At 46.1% G+C, this 19,875-nt stretch overlaps 1 protein-coding gene across 4 annotated transcripts in view; it reads right to left on the minus strand.

Annotated features, from left to right (window-relative positions):
* The window catches only part of LAMA1 (laminin subunit alpha 1), a 147,721-nt gene that overhangs the window by 51,480 nt on the left and 76,366 nt on the right, over positions 1-19,875 (minus strand). For all 4 annotated transcript variants that reach the window (XM_023647426.2, XM_023647425.2, XM_070220562.1 and 1 more), the window contains 12 exons: positions 19,160-19,371; positions 14,292-14,398; positions 13,797-13,977; positions 13,035-13,171; positions 12,099-12,335; positions 10,924-11,067; positions 10,244-10,423; positions 9,110-9,295; positions 8,426-8,553; positions 7,650-7,770; positions 6,250-6,387; positions 2,087-2,208 (listed from right to left, as the gene is read on the minus strand). In XM_023647426.2, the coding sequence (XP_023503194.2) occupies positions 2,087-2,208; positions 6,250-6,387; positions 7,650-7,770; positions 8,426-8,553; positions 9,110-9,295; positions 10,244-10,423; positions 10,924-11,067; positions 12,099-12,335; positions 13,035-13,171; positions 13,797-13,977; positions 14,292-14,398; positions 19,160-19,371 (1,893 nt within the window). The remainder of the gene's footprint in view (positions 1-2,086; positions 2,209-6,249; positions 6,388-7,649; positions 7,771-8,425; positions 8,554-9,109; positions 9,296-10,243; positions 10,424-10,923; positions 11,068-12,098; positions 12,336-13,034; positions 13,172-13,796; positions 13,978-14,291; positions 14,399-19,159; positions 19,372-19,875) is intronic.

Consider the following 19,875-nt stretch of genomic DNA (forward strand, 5'->3'; position numbering starts at 1 on the left):
CATGACTTTGAGCCAGCATGCAAAACAGCAGGGAGAACAGAGCTGGACCAAGGCCGGGAACGTAACTGACTGTAATGGGAAGAAGGCAAGAAAAGCTGTGGAGGGAAGAAAAGCAAGAGTGAGGGTGGAATTTGAAAATAAATGGACCTAAAGGTGGATGGTCATATGATGGGCTGTTAGAAGCAACGTGACAGAGCAGCCCAGAGTTTAATAATCCAACCAGATGTTGATACCCTCACGCATGGATTTCAGCTTTTGGCCTATTCCCTTCTTTTCAACAACCTCTGCCTCCACATTTTAAATTAGCAACACACCATCTAGGGGCTCAGCTGGCACCTGCAAACCACTGGTAACAAACTGCTGGGGTAGTCTGGTTTTTTGGATAGTGAGAGAAGTTTCCAGAAAGAGTTACAGGATTCTGTATCAGCCCCGCTTCACTTCTGACTTCTTTTCCTCCTTAAACACTAAAGAGACAGACTTCAGTGGAAACACAAACTATGTAGGAAATGAAGAATTTGAGGGCCTCCCAGATGCACAGCACATACAGAGAATGTTCACACCCTCACTCTCTTCTTAACAATGAGCCTCAATCATTCGCCTGGGCTGTGGGCATGGTTAGAACCTTTTCAGACTGAAGAAGTAAAATATTCAAACAGTACAGAAATGTGCAGAGTAGAAGTGGGAGATGTCCTTCCAAACACTGCTCTGGGCACCTGCAGCCACGGAGCTACAGGTAGGAATTTTTTCCAAAATGGCATCGTATTATACATGAAATTACACAATTTAATTGGCCGTTTCTCCAATTCTGTACATACAGATATATCTTTTCCTTTTCTCAGTGTTTGTACAATATGTCACTAAAGGTATGTACCACCATGTGTATAATTAACGCCCGTAAGTAGATATTTCAGTTTCCTCCCCAATTTCTCCTGAATACAGCAATGCTAAAATACATCTATCTTTATACACATATGCAAGTATTTCCATAGCTTAGATTACAGGAGTGAAACTGGTGAGTCAAAATGTATAAACAGATTTAACGCAAAAAGTTAAATAATAGTGACACTAAATTTAGGATGCTTGATATTTTACAAGGGCAGTTTCCACACTCTCATCGAGTGCTCACTGTCAAGCACCACCTACTGGGAGACGATAAAAGGCAGAAGATTCAAGCAAATATTAAAAAGAAAACTTCAGGGGCTGGTCCGGTGGCGCAGCAGTTAAGTGCGCATGTCCCACTTCGGTGGCCCGGGGTTCGCCGGTTCAGGTCCCGGGTGCGGACATGGCACTGCTTGGCAAGCCATGCTGTGGTAGGAGACCCACGTATAAAGTAGAGGAAGATGGGCATGGATGTTAGCTCAGGGCCAGTCTTCCTCAGCAAAAAGAGGAGGGTTGGCAGCAGTTAGCTCAGGGCTAATCTTCCTCAAAAAAAAAAGAAAACTTCATTTTAGTATGCCAAAAGTTGGTATTTGATCTACACATACTCAGTCCCTCGTCAAATATTCTAAGCAATAATGAAATGTTATGAATTTATGAAGTACAGTTTTCACTCAAACCAAAGAGGACCCACAGATATTCCAGTTCCCACTTAAAACATCAGCTCTTTTTTGCGGTCAGATAATTCTACACAAGCACCACGTGTACAGGGCAGACTCCGGCCTGAGGCCACCACTCTGTGGCACTGCCACTCTTCATTGTCTCCAGCAGACACACTTCTAACCTCATTTCCTTACACTAGATGGGAGCTGAATTCTTCACATTATTCATAAAGTTAACACCCATTCATCTGTAGGCACACTAGACACAGGTTGGAGGCTAAAATTTGTCTTCAAAAACCAAAACCTCACAATCCCTTCTTTAGTTGGTTCCATCCTAATACCCAATACCAGCACAGACACTTGGCTTTTGAAAAGATTCTCTTCACATACTGTGAGAAGGAACACTTTTTCTTAAAATTAGCCTTTCTCAACACACAGAGAATATGAATTAAAATCGACCACATAGAGACCTTGGAAAATGAGGCTGAAAACGGACGCAGCCCCAGCTTCGGCAGCATGGGTGTGCCAGCGCACCTGTGCAGGCTCACCTGGCAGGGCGGCTGTGAGGACAGGCGCAGAGAGCGCAGTCGCTGGCCGAACCAGTCACCTTCCCATAGTACCCGGGAGCACAGACGTCACAGTGGTCGCCAGCGGTGTTGTCACTGCAGTTCTGGGGCCCCACGTTTCAAGAGGAGAGGGAAAGAAGCAACGGGAAATTGTTAGAAATCACCCTTATCTGGTAACATCTGAGCACAACCACTTTTTATATCAGTTAGCATCTTTTTTTCTTGATTCTTAAAGAAGAGAGAGCATTTTTCTTCATATTTTTAAAATCCTGGAAACGTGACCAGCTCTGCGGTCTTCATTTATTGTAAGGAATACAACCTAGAGATTATCAACACATTCTTCTTATGGAAAATATACACAGGGCTAAAATACACACAAAGGGCTCTAAAAGCAGCCGAATTTCAGAGCCTTCAAATATGGATCTAAAACATATAGGGACCAAACAGACAACCTGAAGCCCAGAGGTCTCGCACACAGTGGGGGTCAGTGATCAGTGTGGGGAGTTGAAAGAGCAGGAGTGGACGGATGCGTGATTTAGGGAATAGACAGGGAGGAAAGAAGAGGCAGGGCTTTAGAGCACCACCAACAGCTTCCTGCAATAACCAAATCATCCCCAGTTACATTTTATTTATTTGGACCTACGACCTTGCTATTAAAAAATTTTTAAGCTAAAAGAGCAAGTAATTCTTGGCATCTGATTCCAGCTTGACATCCAGCTTTTGTGCAGCTGGAGCCCTACGCGCCCAGCCCCCAGGCAGTGGATTCTGTGTGGGACGGACGGATGGAAAGGCGAGTAACGCTGGGGGCCACAGAGCAAAGCTGCGAACTGACTCTGACTTTTATCCTTGGCAGCAAGAAAGGGGGTAGAATGCAATTTTTTCCTAAGTTTGAAAAACTATTTTTAAGTTTCTCTTAATTAAAAAATATTGCAGTATTTTGCATTTAAAAATTGTATTCCTATTTCACCTGATGAAAATAGATTTTACTGAGATCCACTTGGCCCCTAAAAGTTGTATGTCTTTAGAAGTAAAATTTGCAACGTCTCTCTCAAAAAGAAAATGTGTTAAATACTTGTTTTAATGATATGACATAAGACTGATAAGGAATAAATATTAGATGATGAGAGGAGATTTAAGCAGATTTTCTGGTTTTCGACTGCTAATACCAACTCCAGCATTCAAAACACCCTCTAACACAACAAATTGTGAGCTCTCGGTTGTCAAGACCCTAGAGAATGGATGGTAAGCTGCCCCAAAGAGTAGCAGGGCAAAAAGAACCTGCCAGGGTGACGTGTGGGATGAGTCAGTGGCTGTGGGAAGTACAGGGAGAATGTCAGTCAATTTTTAATTGTAAAACAGTTAAGTTGTCTCTGCCTGGTCTTTGGTTTCCCCACCCCCTTCCAGGTCGCATTTCTGATCAATCACTTTCATGATAATACCAAAGGCCCAGTCACATGAAGAGGGATGAACGTCCTACATGTCAGATGACAAAATCAGGTCCAGAAGGTTTGACGCCCTCCTATATGATAACACGAACATAAGGAGAGCTTAAGAGAGTGTGTCAGATGGAAGTGAGTTGTTGTACTAAACCACAAAAGGGATCTAAGAGATGAAGCCTGAAGAGGCAAGGTAAGTTCCCAAGTTCAAAGAGCAAGGAGTGGGGCTAAACTTGTGGAAGGAACATAGGCGCCTTAGTGTCCATCTAGTTTGGTGAAGGCAGCAGTGACTGAGCTGGCAAAACTCACAGGCTGCGTCATGGAAGCACAGTACCTAGAGGTGGGGAGGGAGGCCCCATCCACCCTGGAGAAAGGGCACTGGGACTCCGGTCAGCATGTTTTAGGACAGATGATGACATTCACACCTGAGGATGGTGAACAGACCCACACCATTCCACATGACCAGCAGGAGTATAAACTGAGGACATCTAACCAAGAGGGCTGAAGATTCAGGGCCTTTGAATATGTGAAAGACGAATTTTATCAAACAGTTTTGCAACTTGTTTGTTAAGTTATTGCCACTTATCAGAAACAAATTTGAATTAGCAGTTTGTCTCGATGGGTCCAAAGAATAAAACTGTACCAACAGGTGGATGGTCCAGGGGTGACAGTTCCAGGAATAATCAGGGCTGTCCAAAGATGAGCTGGGCTGTGTGGGAGTGAGCTCCCCATTGCTGGAAGTGTGTAAACATACATTCAATAATCACTTGGCATGGATGTTGTCGTTCAGACTTAGGACCTGAAGGGACTCTGACAAGAACAGAAGGTCCGTTGCAACCCTGAGATTTTGTACTCTAAGCTCAGACACTATTTTCTGTTTAGAGAGGGCTTTGTTTAAAAGAACTGGTGATAAGTGGTAACCATGAATGAAGGAAAAGTCACTAGAGACGAACATACAAACAAATCCGTAAAAAGAGAATGAGCACGAAACAAAATGCATTCTGCTCAACACCATGAGGCTGCAGAAGAGCAGACTAGATTTAGACCCCGAGCATCTTCTGGCAGTGTGCATATGCATTGCTGTGCACTGCCAAACTGAACTGACAGGTCCAGGTGCGATCTCTTCTGGGTTCCAGGTAACTGGCCAACCACTGCCCCGCAGCGGAGCACTGTCTGAAAGGCATCTGTACTGGTTTCTCCCGGGAGACTGCCGTGGAGATCTCTCACGGATTGGGGTAAGCAGGCTGTGTTCTTTCCCGGGTACAAACTGACAGGTCAGCTGCTGATTCTGGACCTTTGTTCTGGTAGATCTGGGCCACGAAAGGCAGGCAATAATTTAATGTCCCAGGAGTACCTAATCTTGTTAAAATAGTTAGCTGCACCAAGGGAAGATGCAGCATGGAAGAACTGATCAATTTCTTTAACTGTCCCTGTGACCCTTGTCCCCAGCATTGGCCAAGGGAGCTCTCTGGCTAATTACACCTCGCTTTAAATTGCCTGAAATCACTTCTCCTCAAATCCTGGGATGCGACCTTCTCACTTTCTCTATTAGCTCTGTTCTTTTGCCTGGAGCAGGACCTGATCAGAGTGGGGACATTTTTTAATAGCACTGCAGCTGTTTGCTTCTTCCTTCAGTCCGTCTTACCCTGGATGACTGGAATCATTCTTCAATTCCGCATCTACGACAGGGTCAGCAAAGAGTGACACGTATCTTTTTAACTGAGGGAAGCGTGCAGTCCTTCTGCTTCTAGAGTCACCCACGCACTGCTGTCGTCCAGCAGCGCCCCAGGAGAAATCACCTTTAAATTCCCCCAAATGAAAGATGCCTCTCAACAGAAGCGGGGCAGATGGCCCTTGGTGGCTGGAGGACAGCTGGCAGCCCCCGTCCCGGTTCCTCTGTCGACCTCCTCATGAGGAGGCCATACAAGGCCTCAAAAGCCTCAGGTGTGTCTTTCCTCACGGGCAGCTCACTCTCCTTCAGTGACTTAGCTTACCTGAGGCAAGTTAGTCCTGGCACAATTTACACAAGTAACCAATGTCTCCATGTGAGATATTACAAAGAAGGAGATTTCAGGAGCAGGGAAAGAGTATCAGATTATTCTATGTTAGCAGTAAGGGCTCGTCAGCCTAAGCAAAATCACGGACACAAGACCTTGTCCTCCGTCAGGCCCTCAAGATTCTGTCTGGGTCACGTAGCCCTTTTCAGTGATCAGAGTTCTCCTCACGTCCCCACGAGCAATCTTGGTCTGGGGAAAGGAGGCTGAGAAGCCAAAGCATAAGACCCCCAGGAAAATATGCATTTTTTTACACGCGTAAGGAGACGGCAATATTTTACACAGAGAGGTGAATTTTCAACACTGGCGTTAACTTATTTTAAAACCAGCAGGTGACCCTCCAAATCCTATGACATAAAGTTCTCATCTACTTCGACTCAACCACCAGCCCTGCAATTACACTTTTCCTAATTCCTAATTCCTAAACTGATGCCCACAACAAATTCAAGCAAGCAAAATTTATAAAAGAATTTCCACCGACAATGTCACAGCACTGAGCTAAGCCTTTATGAGGAAATAAATGAACATGTTACACTGAGTTAAATTTAAGCTCTCTCTAAACCCAGGAGCCGGGGAGACTCTGGGCGGGAAATGTGAAGGCTCAGTGCCTGCTCCAACTCTAAACCTCAGGGAAGCACCACACAAACAAGCCTACCAGACACGTCCCAGTGTCCGGGTCACAAGCGTCACTGTGGTTGTTGCAAGTGCAGGGCACACAAGGAGCCAGCAGAGGGCGGGGTCCTCTGCCACCACCTTCTGGAAGCTTCCCTCTGTGGTATCCGGGTGCACAGTCCTGAGGAGATGCAAAAGGCAATGAACAAAGAACTTGATTAAAAAATGGGCAAAGGCCTTGAATAGACATTTCTCTAAAGAAGAGACACGAATAACAAGTACGTGAAAAGATGTTCAACATCACTAATCATCATGGAAATGCAAATCAAAACCACAACGAGATGCCCCCAACCCCCATCAGGATGGCTGCGACCAAAAAGACAGCAAGTAACAGGTGTTGGTGACGAGGTGGAGAAGCTGGCAGCCTGTGCTTTGCTGGTGGGCACATAAAATGGTGCAGCACTGCGGAGAGCAGCATGGCAGTTCCTCAAGAAGTTAAAAACAGAATCACCATCTGACCCAGCAATTCTACTTCTGGGGATACAGCCCAAAGAACTGAAAGCTGGGTGGTGGGCAGATCTGTACACCCACGTTCACAGAGGCATTTTCACAATAGCCACAAGGTGGAAGCAACCCACGTGCCCACTAATGGATGAACGGATAAATAAAATGTAGTCTATCCATACAATGGAATATTATTCAGTCTTAAAAAAGGAAGAAAATTCTCAGGGTAGGCCTGGTGGCATAGTGGTTAAGTTCACACGCTCCACCTCAGTAGCCTAGGGTTCGAAAGTTTGGATCCTGGAAACAGACTTAGCACTGCTCCTCAAGCCATGCTGTGGTGGTGTCTCACATAAAACAGAGGAAGCTTGGCACAGATGTTAGCTCAGTGACAATCTTCCTCAAGCAAAAAGAAGAAGATTGGCAACAGATATTAGCTCAGGGCCAATCTTCCTCACCAGAAAAAAAAAGGGGGGCAAGCAAATTCTGATACAAGCTACAATATGGATGAACCTGGAGGACATTATACTAAGTAAAATCAGCCAGTCACAAAAAAGGCAAATAGTTTGTGATTCCACTTATATGAAGGACCTACAGTGGTCAAATTCAGAGAGACAGAAAGTAGAATGGCGGTTGCCAGGGCCTGGGGGAGAGCGGAGGGGGAGCTACTATTTAATGAGTACAGAGTTTTAGTTTTGCAAGATGAATTCTGGCGGTTGGCTGTACAACAATGTGAATGTACTTAACACTACTGAATTGTACACTTAAAAACAGTTAAGATGGTAAAGTTTATGTTTATACATATTTTACCACAGTTAAAATTTCTTTTAATGGGAAAAATGATATAATAGATACACACAAGTCCTGCTCATCACTTGGGGCTGCTGTAACAAGCAAATTTCAACTCAAACCCAGGAAATGGATTTTAATGCGTCTCCCTACCTGACATGAGAGCCCGGCCGTGCCAGGGGGACAGAGGCACTTCTCTATGAGGGCCGCCACCGCCCACCCTGGGCGCAGCCCTTCCGCCTCTCTGCCAACCTCCATCGAGACATTCGAGATCCTGTGAGACAGTTGTGTTGAGAAGTATGAGAGGAAACACTCATATTTAGAAAGAGCCTTTCTAGAAACATAGCACATTACATGGTGGTCTTTGCCCATCTGTTAAACCAGAGCTCTCAGCCCGCGCGGGAGCAGCTCCTACTCGCGGCTGTGAAGAAAGCGTACAGAAGCAGGTTAGCGCTGTCATCGCACGGCCAGCATCCTCAGTCGATGTTTTAAAGCTTAAAAATAACGTTACAGGAGCTGCGCCTGAAAGACTTCTTGAAGCACCAGTGCGGTCAAAACTTAGTGGCTTCTTTATGGGACAAGCACTAAATGAGCAGTGACAGTGTTCTTGACACACTGCTACAAAGAAACGGGCACCAGTTTAAGGCAGAAAATAGCAGAACTTTTTCCTTTTTTTACATTTTATCCTGATCTAAGATATCACCATCATGTACTTATATTTTATATCCACTTTAGTATAGGAGATGGATAATCTATGTCATTTTTTGCACATTTCATAAGAATAATATTAACATTTAATAAGGTTTTGGTGAGGAACAAAAATATACATATTAATAAAGAATAGAGGTAATGGGGGGAAGTGAATCAAATCTCTTCAATTTGGTTTCAAATAAGAAAAATATTTTAGAATTCTAGAAAGTTCCAAGTACCTGCTTTGCTGTAATCCTTGACCGTACGATGCTTTGATGAGAATGTACTCAATGTTGCTAAGAACAGACATAAAATCCGAACGTGTGACAGGTTTTTCAGAAACAGAGTTAAAATATTTCCAAAAATTCTGTGGATGAGAAACATATTAAATTAAATTCAGAATACAAATCCTCAGAGGCATTTGAACCTAATTCTTTTATAAATTTCTCCGGAAGTGAGCTTGGTTCTGTGCAAGACACTAAGTGTAACTGAAGGAGATCTCCTGTCACCTCCCGGGGCAGCAGCAACGCCAGTCTCATTTATCAACAGACACATGTCACCCACAGCAGTGCCAGCCACAGCACCACAGTGGACGGTCCATAAACATCTGCCCAGTGAATGAATACACACTTCCCAGACTCAAGCAAGTCCAAAGACCTCGTACCATTATATCCACCCAGGTTGAGACTTGTGTACCAAGACAAAGGATTTAAGATGCAATGCCTGGAAAATTAACATAAGCCCAATATACATTTCTTGAGAAGATGAAATTTGAGTCATTTTTAGAAATCTTGCTAAACTCACTGGAATTTGGATCCCAGGGTCTCTGTGCTCACTCTCTCACTAGCAGCTTCGTGATTTCGTTACACCCACAACCAAGGTGGAACCTTTAAGGGGCTTGCATGGAGAAAGCACCTCGTTACCTCTTTCATCCCTACTTCCTGCTCTCGTCTCACTCCGTTCTCTGGTGCGGGCGCATCCACGTAAATGACTTGCTTTCTCGTCCGGCCTCCTTTGATGAGCACTTGAGGCTCAAGGTTGAAGGTGCCGACGCCATTGGAGGAATAGAAGGCCACGCTGTACTTGAGCTTGCCACCATAGGCCACGAGCTACCCAAGAGGAAACTGTTGTTTACTTCCCTGACATAGCATGGGCTTCAAAGTATTTTATTGCAAGCCTGCTGCCATTTGAAAGAAATCTTATATCTTAAAAATATATCATGTGAGTGGAATGTGTTGTCTGGAATTTACTTCCTTCTAACTCTACTTAATTATGGATTATTAAGCTGACCCAAGCTATGGCTCTCTTTCTTTAAGTAAGTGATTTGTACAGAGTTTTTCAAAACCACTTTATTGAAGTATGACTGGCTGTAAAAAGGCGGTACATATTTAACATACACAACTTTCTGAGTCTTGGGGTAAGTATTCACCCAGAAAACCATCACCAGCAGCCAGGCCACAGATACCTGTGTCACCTCCCAGGGTTTCCTCCTGAGGGTGCCATGGAAGGTGAGCTCCAGACAACAAGCCACGGTCGTGGTAAGGATTCCAATTATTTTCAAGCTCCTCTGAATTAAAAATGATCTCTATCTACAGGAGCACTGAATGTATATTTGAAAATTTTAAAGATCAGGGTGAAGTCACATACAGACTCTGATATTTCTATAAACAAAAATGCAAGTGATGCCTTCAAGACTCTTTTGAAGTAGGTCTTTTCCCCAAAAATGAGTGCCAATTTCTTGAGAAGAACCTCCCAGACCGAGCACCCAGGCTGGACTGAGGCTATATCAGTGAAACAATAACTGTTTGTTAAATGACTGCTTTAGGGAGGAGGAAAAGAATTTGATTTGAATTATAAGACTTTCAAAATGAATGAAAAAATTTAAAAAATACACATCTGGGGGGATTTTTATAAGTGTCCAACTTCTCCACCCCGACTCAGGAGAGGAAATTAATACCCACTTCAGTTAACGTCAGACAGGCCAACACAGAGCACTGATTTCCCGTTCCCCTCGCCCCCGGGAAGCGCGCCGGGCCCTGGGCTGGGAGTGGCCGCACCTGGTCTCCCTGGAACTGCCCGGGCAGCCGCCAGTAAAGTGGCTCTGCAGGGACGTGCTGCCTGACGGTGGCGGCGTCCAGGAGGATGTCAGGGGCCTGGTAATACACCCCCTGCGTCGTACCCCTGAGGTCACTCTGAGAAACCACACGCAGAAGGGGTTGATGGGGGCGCAGCGTTACCTAGGCACAAGAAGGAAACGCACGTTACAGCGCGGATCAGCTCCGCACCTTTGACCGTCAGCTTCGACCATGCTTCACAGACGGACAGCTTCTTTATTAAACAGGAACAAGAAAGACTTTCCCTTTGAATTAAACATCTGGATTAAAATTAACTGAAAACGTTTTAAATCACTGCATTTAGGGCCAGACTGTTGCTGTATTGGGGCGAAGTCCAATTACACGCAGGGGACTGCTGAGACGCTGCAGCCTTATTTTCTCCCCAACTGCAACTCTCCACAGATGAGCTGGGGAGCAACACGCAAGGCTTCAGCCCCCACTGCTTTTACTTCCTCAGACACCAGAAGCAGAGTTCCGACTCCCAACCAACCCAAAGGAGCTTCCAGCACCCCTGAGGCAACAGGAGCAAAATTGAAAGTAAGTACCTCACTGTCTCTCCCACCTTCACCCAGCCCCCAAGGGAGAGGGTTAAAAACAGCATTTTAACTGCCTGGGCAACTTACTGGGGTCCTCACATAACCCTCCGCCTCCGAGCAGAGCTGTGACAGCCCAAAGCAGAAGCATGGGGCGCAGCCCAGGGCGTCGTCGGCGCGGAGAGCGTAGGTGCCCGCTCGGCACTCGCTGCAATGAAGGCCAACGACGTTTTCCTAAAAGGGAAGAAATAATAGACTCATGTTCACCTAAAAAAAAAAGAGACATGATTTCTGAACAAACAGAAACGAAATAAAACACAAAAATAACTTTGGATCCACAAACATCCCTGAAGCAGCGGTTTCCCCAGCAGCCCCCTCCCCTCTCTGAGCATCAGTTCTCTCAGTCAAGGAGAGACTCCGAAACGGAGCTGATGACCAGAATCGTCCTGGCAGGCTTTGGAAGATACAGATTCCCTAGTGAGAATCTCCTGGAGCGGGCCCTACAATCCTCCTGGAGGCCCCAGGTGACTCTGAGGATGAGTCAGGGTGGAGAGCCACCAACCAGGTGACTGTTAAGGCAGGTGCTTCCTGTTCTGACAGTCTGCAAGGAGAGCCGATAGCAGAGATGTGGTAAGCCAAAAATGTGTCCGCTGATGCTTTCATCACTCCCAGGCCATGGCATCTACATGAGTTTTCCCTTCCTCACCCCCAGTCACCAACCAACCCACTACCCTGTGGTTCTCACCTCACCAGCCCCTGGGAAAGGACCAGAGAAGGTGGCCAATGACCTCCTAATAACAAGGCACAATGAGAAAACTAATGGAAAGACATGAAATTCAACATGATGTTGAAATCTCACCTCTGGGGAAAATAATAAACAAATTTCCTTCAGTCTGGCAAGCACATACAAGAGAATAACTTACTAGCTTTAAAATCACAAATCCACTTGAAGCCCTGCATCATCTATTTCACCTGTATATCCAGGAAAGATTAGCAACTCAGCCAACTGGAACTCATAATAGAAAACTCAGCATGTGTTTCAAATCAGTCCTATCATCTGACACTAGTAATAAACAGGAGAAATTCCATTTAGAGAATCATCCATCGTTCCAGAAGAGCACACACAGAGTTTACACTCAGATCTAGAAGGTAGTGTGAACTCATTATGAGCAGCGTCTAAACCTAGGTGCTTGTTTAAATAGTTGAAAGCCCAGAAGTCATGATGACAAGTGCGAGAGAAGGAAGGGAGCGCCGAGGGCCAATACCTTGCAAGAGCAGGTGCCGGTGTCCTCTGCACAGCTGCAGAGACCCTGCTCCCCATCACAGGTGTCTGCCAACGTCCCTCTCAGGTCGCAGTCACAGGCCACACAGTCTGGAAAGTCCCTGTAGCCCAGGGAGCACTGCCCGCAGCTCGGTCCACTGAACGCAGGCTTACACTGGCAGTGACCAGTGAGCGCATCGCACTGGCGACTGGCTGACCCTACACGACTGCAGTTGCAGGGCTGAAAGAAGAAACACTAAATAAGTAAAAAGGCAGCTTTTACATTTTCATAATGGACACATATTGAGATTACAGGAAAACACAAAATTGGGAAAATTATACCAACGAATGGCTCTCTCTCCCTCTTGCCATACGGATCCACCTTGTCATGTGCCAACAGGCAGCAGGGACTACACGGCTGGACTTGGTGCATCTCTGTGGCCCGTGCACATGAGGCCAAAACTGTGGCTGAAATTCAATCTACTTAATAGATCCCAACAGTCCCGCAACATTATTTTAGATAATAAAATCGGGTAATGTTTCCTCTGTTTTCATCATAGAATTTATATCTAAGTTTAACTGATGAAAGTTACACAGAAAAACAGAACTGCTGAGGACTGAACATAAACCCCCCAAGAGAGTGGTCTGTGCCTTTTCCTGAACCATAGTATACACTGCAGAATATATTTAAAGGGCACTAAAATAAATTTTTGATCTTTTAACCAACAATTTCACAGCCAGATTCTTGAAGAACACTCAGAATAATGTACTTTAAGGGAGCTGCTTCTTCCACTGTGACTCCTACAATCTGTACTGAGTTTTAAATATAAGCCATAAAGCTATTCAACAGGTAAAACCAAGCAAATAGATACAAGAAAAGGGGCAAAACTTGCTACAACGAAGGAATTCTCAGTCAGGAAAACGCACAAACGACGCGCACCTGGCACCCGAGCTCTGGGTCGTGGCCCCAGTATCCGTCCCCACATTCTTCACATGTGACGCCTCGAGTGTGTGGAGGGCAGACACACTCCCCCGATGCTGGGTCACAAGTATTCTGAGTGTGAGCGCAGTCACAGCCTACGACAGAGACAGAGGTGTTGTTTACAGGTCAGGACTGAAGGGGTGAGAGTTGATGCTACAAGTGATTTCTCTTTTATGAATAATCTAAATCATTCTTCTGGTTCCTAAAACAGACGTCATGATTCCCAAGACCCCTCCATGTCCCACGGGAGGTAGCTGTTCCTCCTTGTGGAGAGAGGCTGCTAGAGGGGAGGTAATGGGGGCAGAGTGGGAGAGAGAGAGAAAAGATAAGAAAGGTGCTTGGAAGGTGGGAAGAGCAGACAGAGCTAATATTTAGTGAGCATCGATCGTTTGCCAAATGCCGCGGTACTAAGAACTTTACACGCAAACTTCAAAATAACTCCCAGATGGAGATCATAATTAACTTCCCCATTTTACAGACGAGGAAACTTAAGCTAAGCGAAGTTAAGTATTCTAAGCTCACACAGTTAGTAGTGCCTGACCAAAGCTTATGGACACACCCAGAATAGGCATCAGGAAACTGAAAAAAAGGTATGAAATCCTACATGCTAAGAAGAGAAAAAGTAAAGGAACTTAACAGAATTACTCAAAAGTCAAAGGAGCGCTCAGAGAAAAATCTAGGAATTACTACAGAATCTCAAACAACGAATCAAGAGCTTACGTGTGCAGCTACCATCCTGGTACGCATAGAAGCCACGGGCACACCTGTCACACCTTTCCCCGGCGACACCTGGCACGCAGCGACACTGGCCTTCCTCTGTGCAGTCGTCCGACGTGGAGCCCGAGGCACTGCAGTTACAGGGCGAGCAGCCGAGCCCTGTGTCCAAGCCGTAATAGCCACGCTGGCTCCCAGGAGAGGCAGGACCATGGAGGCCAAAGCACGCTTTAGTAAGTGACTAATACCTACGAGAACGCTTCCCAAACCAAACACAGGATGTCTCACAGAATCACAGTGTTCACGACATCATTCCACTCCTTTGTAAACTGAGCACACACTCTCCAGACAGGGACGCACAGCATTCACCAGCTGTGTTTTGGGCATTAGCTCTTTCTGGCAGTCATGAATTCCACTTCCTTTGAACCAAGGCTAAGGTATCAACTGTGGACATTACTGACAAACACTTGAATTGTACGCAATGACCAGTAGGCATCTTACCAAGCACTGGTCGCACTGCTGTCCGGTCACATGTGGTTTGCAGTCACAGAGTCCAGTCTCAAGATGGCAGACACCAGAAAGGGAGCCTTGTCCATGGCATTCACAAGCTAACACACACACAACAGACACATTTGTGCCCACTTCTGGGTATGGCTGTAATAAAATCCCTTAATCCCAAGAGGGAAAATTCTAAACATTCATGTTTCAAATCATAAAACTTAAAAAAAGTTATTACTTCGCCATAACTAAAAATTTAGTAGTTTTCTGAAGGGTAAGCCAAAATAGGATTGGTGGAAGGAACCACCTAGAGAAAAAAACTACCGAAGGTATGAAGATAATATTTAGCAAACGAACTTCACCAATTTCATGAATTCCTTGAAATTTTAAAATGTCTATCAACAAATCTTCAAAAAAACATGCAAGGGAAATTCAAAATCAATTTAGTCATTTGCTCTAATTCCAATCAGGTATATAGTTAATATTTTAAAGCTCGGTTATAACCACCTAGATAACTAATATTACGTTTTATAATTAAATGAAAAATAGGCAATTGTTTTCAGTCACGAGTCATTTGTAGCTCTAATGCACTTACCTTCACGCCACACATTTCAGTTTTATCTGCAGTGACAACACTGATGTTTAAGGCGCAAAGTGCCCCACATTTTCAAAATGATGCAATTTAACGGTTCGAAGAAATGTTCAATTGATATTCATACCACAGCCGTTAATATGCACATCTTTTAAACTGTTTCATATGCTCACTGATAGACTATCCCAAGGACGTATACTACTTATGAGTGCTTGCACTCAGAAAATGTACCCTGCCCGTCGTATGGTAGGAGAACGTAAGAAAGGCAGCAGCTGCACCGACGACCACGAGCCCCAGCACACGGGGCACGCAGCGCAGGCCCCGCCTCCCCCGCAGCGCGGTCCCGCGGTTGTCCCTGGCGCAAGCGGACCATGCCGGGGGCCTGCGGGCGGCGGGGGCAGTTCTGCGGACCACTCACTGCCGCTCTCCTGCTCTGCCCACCTGCAGCTTGACTCCAACACTCTACACACTCTTTGTGTGAAACACACCCGTCTTCCCTCTGTGTTTCTGATGCATTGACTTTAGGGGCCTTCCGGACCCTGGAGAGTGCCCCTCGCAGGGCTAGTCAATTCCTAGAGACGGTAAAAGCTCCCACCAGAACGCCCCACATATGCACACTCACCAACCCGAGCCCACCCCATCGTCCCTTCTTTATTGGACTCTCACATTGCACCCGCCACCTGCCCTCATCACCCAGGGCCAAGTATCAGACAACTAGGGTAGCCCCCCTGGCCCAGAGCCTGTGGACCTCATTCACACCAGCCAGTCCTACACCTGTTTACCCTGCCTGGCCTGCTCCTTCTCGTGGAAACCACAATAAAGGCATTAGCCCACAGGTCCCCTCCTGACCGACCTGGGCACTCCCCTACGTGGTCAATCCCATGCTGTGGTGTGTCCTCCTGGCATCTGTGAGTAACAAACTATCTTTTCTTTTCTTTTTTCTTTTTTAGCTGAGGAAGATTCACCCTGAGCTAACATTTGTTGCCAATCTTCCTCTTTTTGTATGTGAGCTGCCACCACAGCATGGCCACTGACAGAGGAGTGGTGTAGGTCTGTGCCCGGGAAGTGCACCTGGGCTGCTGAAGCAGAGTGCCCTGAACTTAACCACTAGGCCACCAAGGCTGGCCCATGAACTATCTTTTCAATGGTAGCTACCTCCGGATCTTCAGGTCTTGCCACACCTAAATAACAATAAAACCTGATTTTAAAACACTTCTCTGCATGCAACCATTCTCAACTGTCTCCCATTGGAAATATCACACACACACTGACACACTGTCACATACACCTCACTCTCACACACACCCGTCACTCACTCACACACACACACTCTTAACGCTCTCTCCAGGGTTCTGTCTTCTCTCCCTCCCTTCCCCTTAGCACAGTCCAGGCTTGCTCTCTTGGCCCCTTGTCTGCTAAACCTGCTCCTCCTGCCGTCTCCAGGGACTCCCCAGGCACAGACGCAGCGGGCAGAGGTGCAGTCTTCATCTTGCTGTGTCTTTCTACAGGGCAGGACCCACTGGCCGCTCTCTCCTTGAACCTCACTGGTACCCCGGTTTTGGGACACTTGGTCTTTGCTTTCCTTCCTGTTTCTCGTGTATTTCCCTCTGCGCCTGTCTCATTTAAAGCTTCCCCTTCCTCTGGGGAAAATTCAAAGTTCACTGTGAGTATGATCATCACAAAAATATCGATGATAATAACAAGTCACACCTGTCGGCAGTTTGTGCCTGTCACATTACAGTCAATATTTCATGTAACCTACATGACAAATTTAGGAGGGAAGCACTATAATGTTCTCTCGTTTTTGATGTGACATCTAAAACTTGAAAAGATTGCATAACTTGCCATAGATCACACAGCTATTAGTAGTTATCCTTCTATAGTAGCAAGTATAATAGCGATTATTAATAAAAATTGTTCATGTTAAGAATGATACTAATTTAAAATAGTTGTCAATCACCGACTGCCCTGAGCTTTACATATCTTTTAACTCTCATTAGAACCCCACAATATAAAAATGATGCCCACTTCACTTATTTCATAGAAGGTCCTTTAACGTTAGAGCTGAGAAGGGTCCCCACAACCCTCTTCTCCCTCGCGCGTCTCTGCCCCGGGCAGCTAAGTCCACACCCGCCAGTTCCAGGCCCGGGCCGAAGCTGACGGTTCTCCAGGCTCCGCTTCTCCCGATTCCCGACTCCTGAGCACGGGCGCCTGCGCAGCCCCGCGGGAGCCCTCCCACAGGGAGCCCGGGAACAGCGAGCGCGGGGTCCCTGGTTAACCTAGCGCGGCGTGGCCGTTCATCAGCATGTCGAGACTGTGGACAGTCCACGAGCGGGACCCCTACGATAGACCTGGAAAGATTTCTAGTGACTACCCAGCAACAGTTGTAGGAATTCATCTCATCAAAGCTAGGCATGGGGAAAGAGGAGACGAGAAAAGAACAAAAATTATAAATGCCCAGAGTCTAAAGAGAGCTGGCCAGTGTCAGCCCGGAAGCAGCACAGCCGCCCGGCCCGCAGCCTGGGCCCAGACTCGAGTCTCTCCTGCCTCACCCTTCTCCCCACGCCCGCTCATCACTGAGGGCTTCGATCCTACGCCTCCCTTCATCCCCTCGCAACACAGTGCAGCAGCTTCCCACTGGGGGCACACGAGGCAGGGAACGGGTTCTGGCCCGGGTCGGAGCACTTTGCAGTCCGTCTGAGGGCCTGGACATGGGGGCCCTCTGCTCCACACTGGACCTCATAACACACATCAAGCACTTGTGACGGAAAGTCAGCACCCTAACTGAGGGCAGCTGTGACACATACACTAATGTGGAACACTCAGTATCAAAGAAAAAAAAGCGGTTTCTCAATACTTTAAAAACCTGATTACATGATAAAATGATAATACTTTTCATATATCAGGTTAAATAAAATGTATTATTAAAATACATTTCACCTGTTTACTTTTAATTTTTTAAATGTGGTTACTAGAAAATTTAAAATTACATGCGTGGCTTATATTTCTGAGGGACAACACTGACAGAAAAATAATAAAAATTACTGCTTTTATTACTAGCAATTATAATAGCTGCCATTTGATGTCTATAACTTCACATTTGTTATCCCACTGACTTCTCAGAAAAGCCTTAATATACACATATAATTATGTCTATTTTATGTATGAGGAAGTAGTGGCTCAGAGAGGTTAATAAATTTGCCTAATGTCACATAGCTGGGCGATGACCAACCCTGGACTCTGACGCACATTCCTCAGATTCCACAGCCTGGGATCCACGGATGTGCTTCTCTACACCATCACGTGTAGCCCCCAGTGGACTGGGGCCAAAAATTTCCAACTCCTATCATAGTACTTAGGATAGTGCCTGGGAAGTTAGAGTTAATAAATGACAGATTAACTAAGGGATGAATCATCAAGGCTTGCAGTAAAGATGAAAAGAAATGACATGAGAATTGGGAAAGCGTAAGACCAGTACCAGTCAGCCTAACTATCCTCCTCCAGTGACCAGTTGAGGTAGCCGTGTGGCTAGGACCAGCCTGATGGGCCCAGGGTATAAAACGTGACTCTCTCCATGCCCGCCTGCAAAAATATCTTTTCTGTATCACTAGCACCCTCTTGTGTCCCCATGTTGTAATAGCATAGTAGGACTTCAGCATCTGTAGGAAATTATCAAAATAATTTATAATTGCCATTTTTACTCTTTCACTCCTTCAAGAAATGTGCAAAAAACCTGAGGGCTCTATCAGTCCCGAGGCTGTAAGTGTTTCATCTGGGGAACATGAGAATCTACTTTTCCCTAATTTCAAGAATCTAGGCGGAGCTCTGTGGAGCGATGTGGGTTCAGTAGTTCAGGCGCAGACCACCAAGATGTGCCAGTTCCGGGGCTACGGTCTTCCCATTCCCACCTCACACCTTGAAATCCCACCGCCCCATGAAAGCCCTTAGCATCTCCTCCGCAAAGGTGACAGAGTTTGAGCATCCCGTTCCTTCATCTCAGTCCCTGGGAGCTGTGGCGGTATGTTGTAAAGTACCACTCTCTCCTCGGACAGGGAGCACATACTTTCTAGCCATTTAACCTTCACTGAGAGTAGCTGATCGCGCTAACATAGGGTAGAGGGGAAGGCTTAGGTCTTGGGTCTCTATCCGGCATTAACACAAGTACCATTCAAGATCAAGTTACCTCATGGGCTGAGCACTTTTTGATACATGTGAGTGGAAGGATGGAGACTTCACACGGCCGTAGGCAATAAACTCAGTGTCACAGCCCATGACTCACCTCGGCAATTTTTAGCAGTCACAGCGTCCCCGTAGTACCCAGCAGCACACCTCTCACAGTGGGCGCCATCTGTGTTTCCAGTGCACCTCAGGCATTCTCCGGTGACAGAATCACAGTGACCAACCTCTAAGGGGTCGACATTGCCGCTGCAGTTACACGGAACACAGGATTCCCCAGGCACTGTTGGGTTTCCATAGTAACCGTCTGCGCATCTGTATAAAAGATTGAAAAGAGGGATCCAGATAAATGCAATTACTCTAGACATTACCCCACCACCCAGGGATTCTCTGAATGGTTAACCAATCAGGTTGGCTCTTTTTACATAAAATTTACTGTGAAAGGAATGCAACTCCAAGTTCAGACATTCATAGAATTCCTTCACTCATTGTGAAGAACAAGGAGTATGTCCGAAATGAGCCATATATCCACAGGGACGTGCAGCCAGCACAGGCCAATTCAGCCCGCATCTCGCCTCTCTGGGATGTGCCACAGCTCTCCTATGGACTTTAGCCAGAGCCTGGCACTAAGACTGACGTGTGGGAAAAGACAACACTGGCTTTCAGGTGCCAGAAGACAAGTGTTAAATCAACCTCCCCCCCATGGAGCTATCCAGAGTAACAGGCTATTTAAACGTGTGAACAGTAATGTGACTGCTTCCTGTTCCTGTTGTCGTTAAGGAGGACTCAGACGAGCTCAAGGAGATAAAATGCTATTCT

The sequence above is a fragment of the Equus caballus genome, chromosome 8 (genome assembly GCF_041296265.1).
Source record: "Equus caballus isolate H_3958 breed thoroughbred chromosome 8, TB-T2T, whole genome shotgun sequence".
NCBI classification, from domain to species: Eukaryota; Metazoa; Chordata; class Mammalia; order Perissodactyla; family Equidae; genus Equus; species Equus caballus.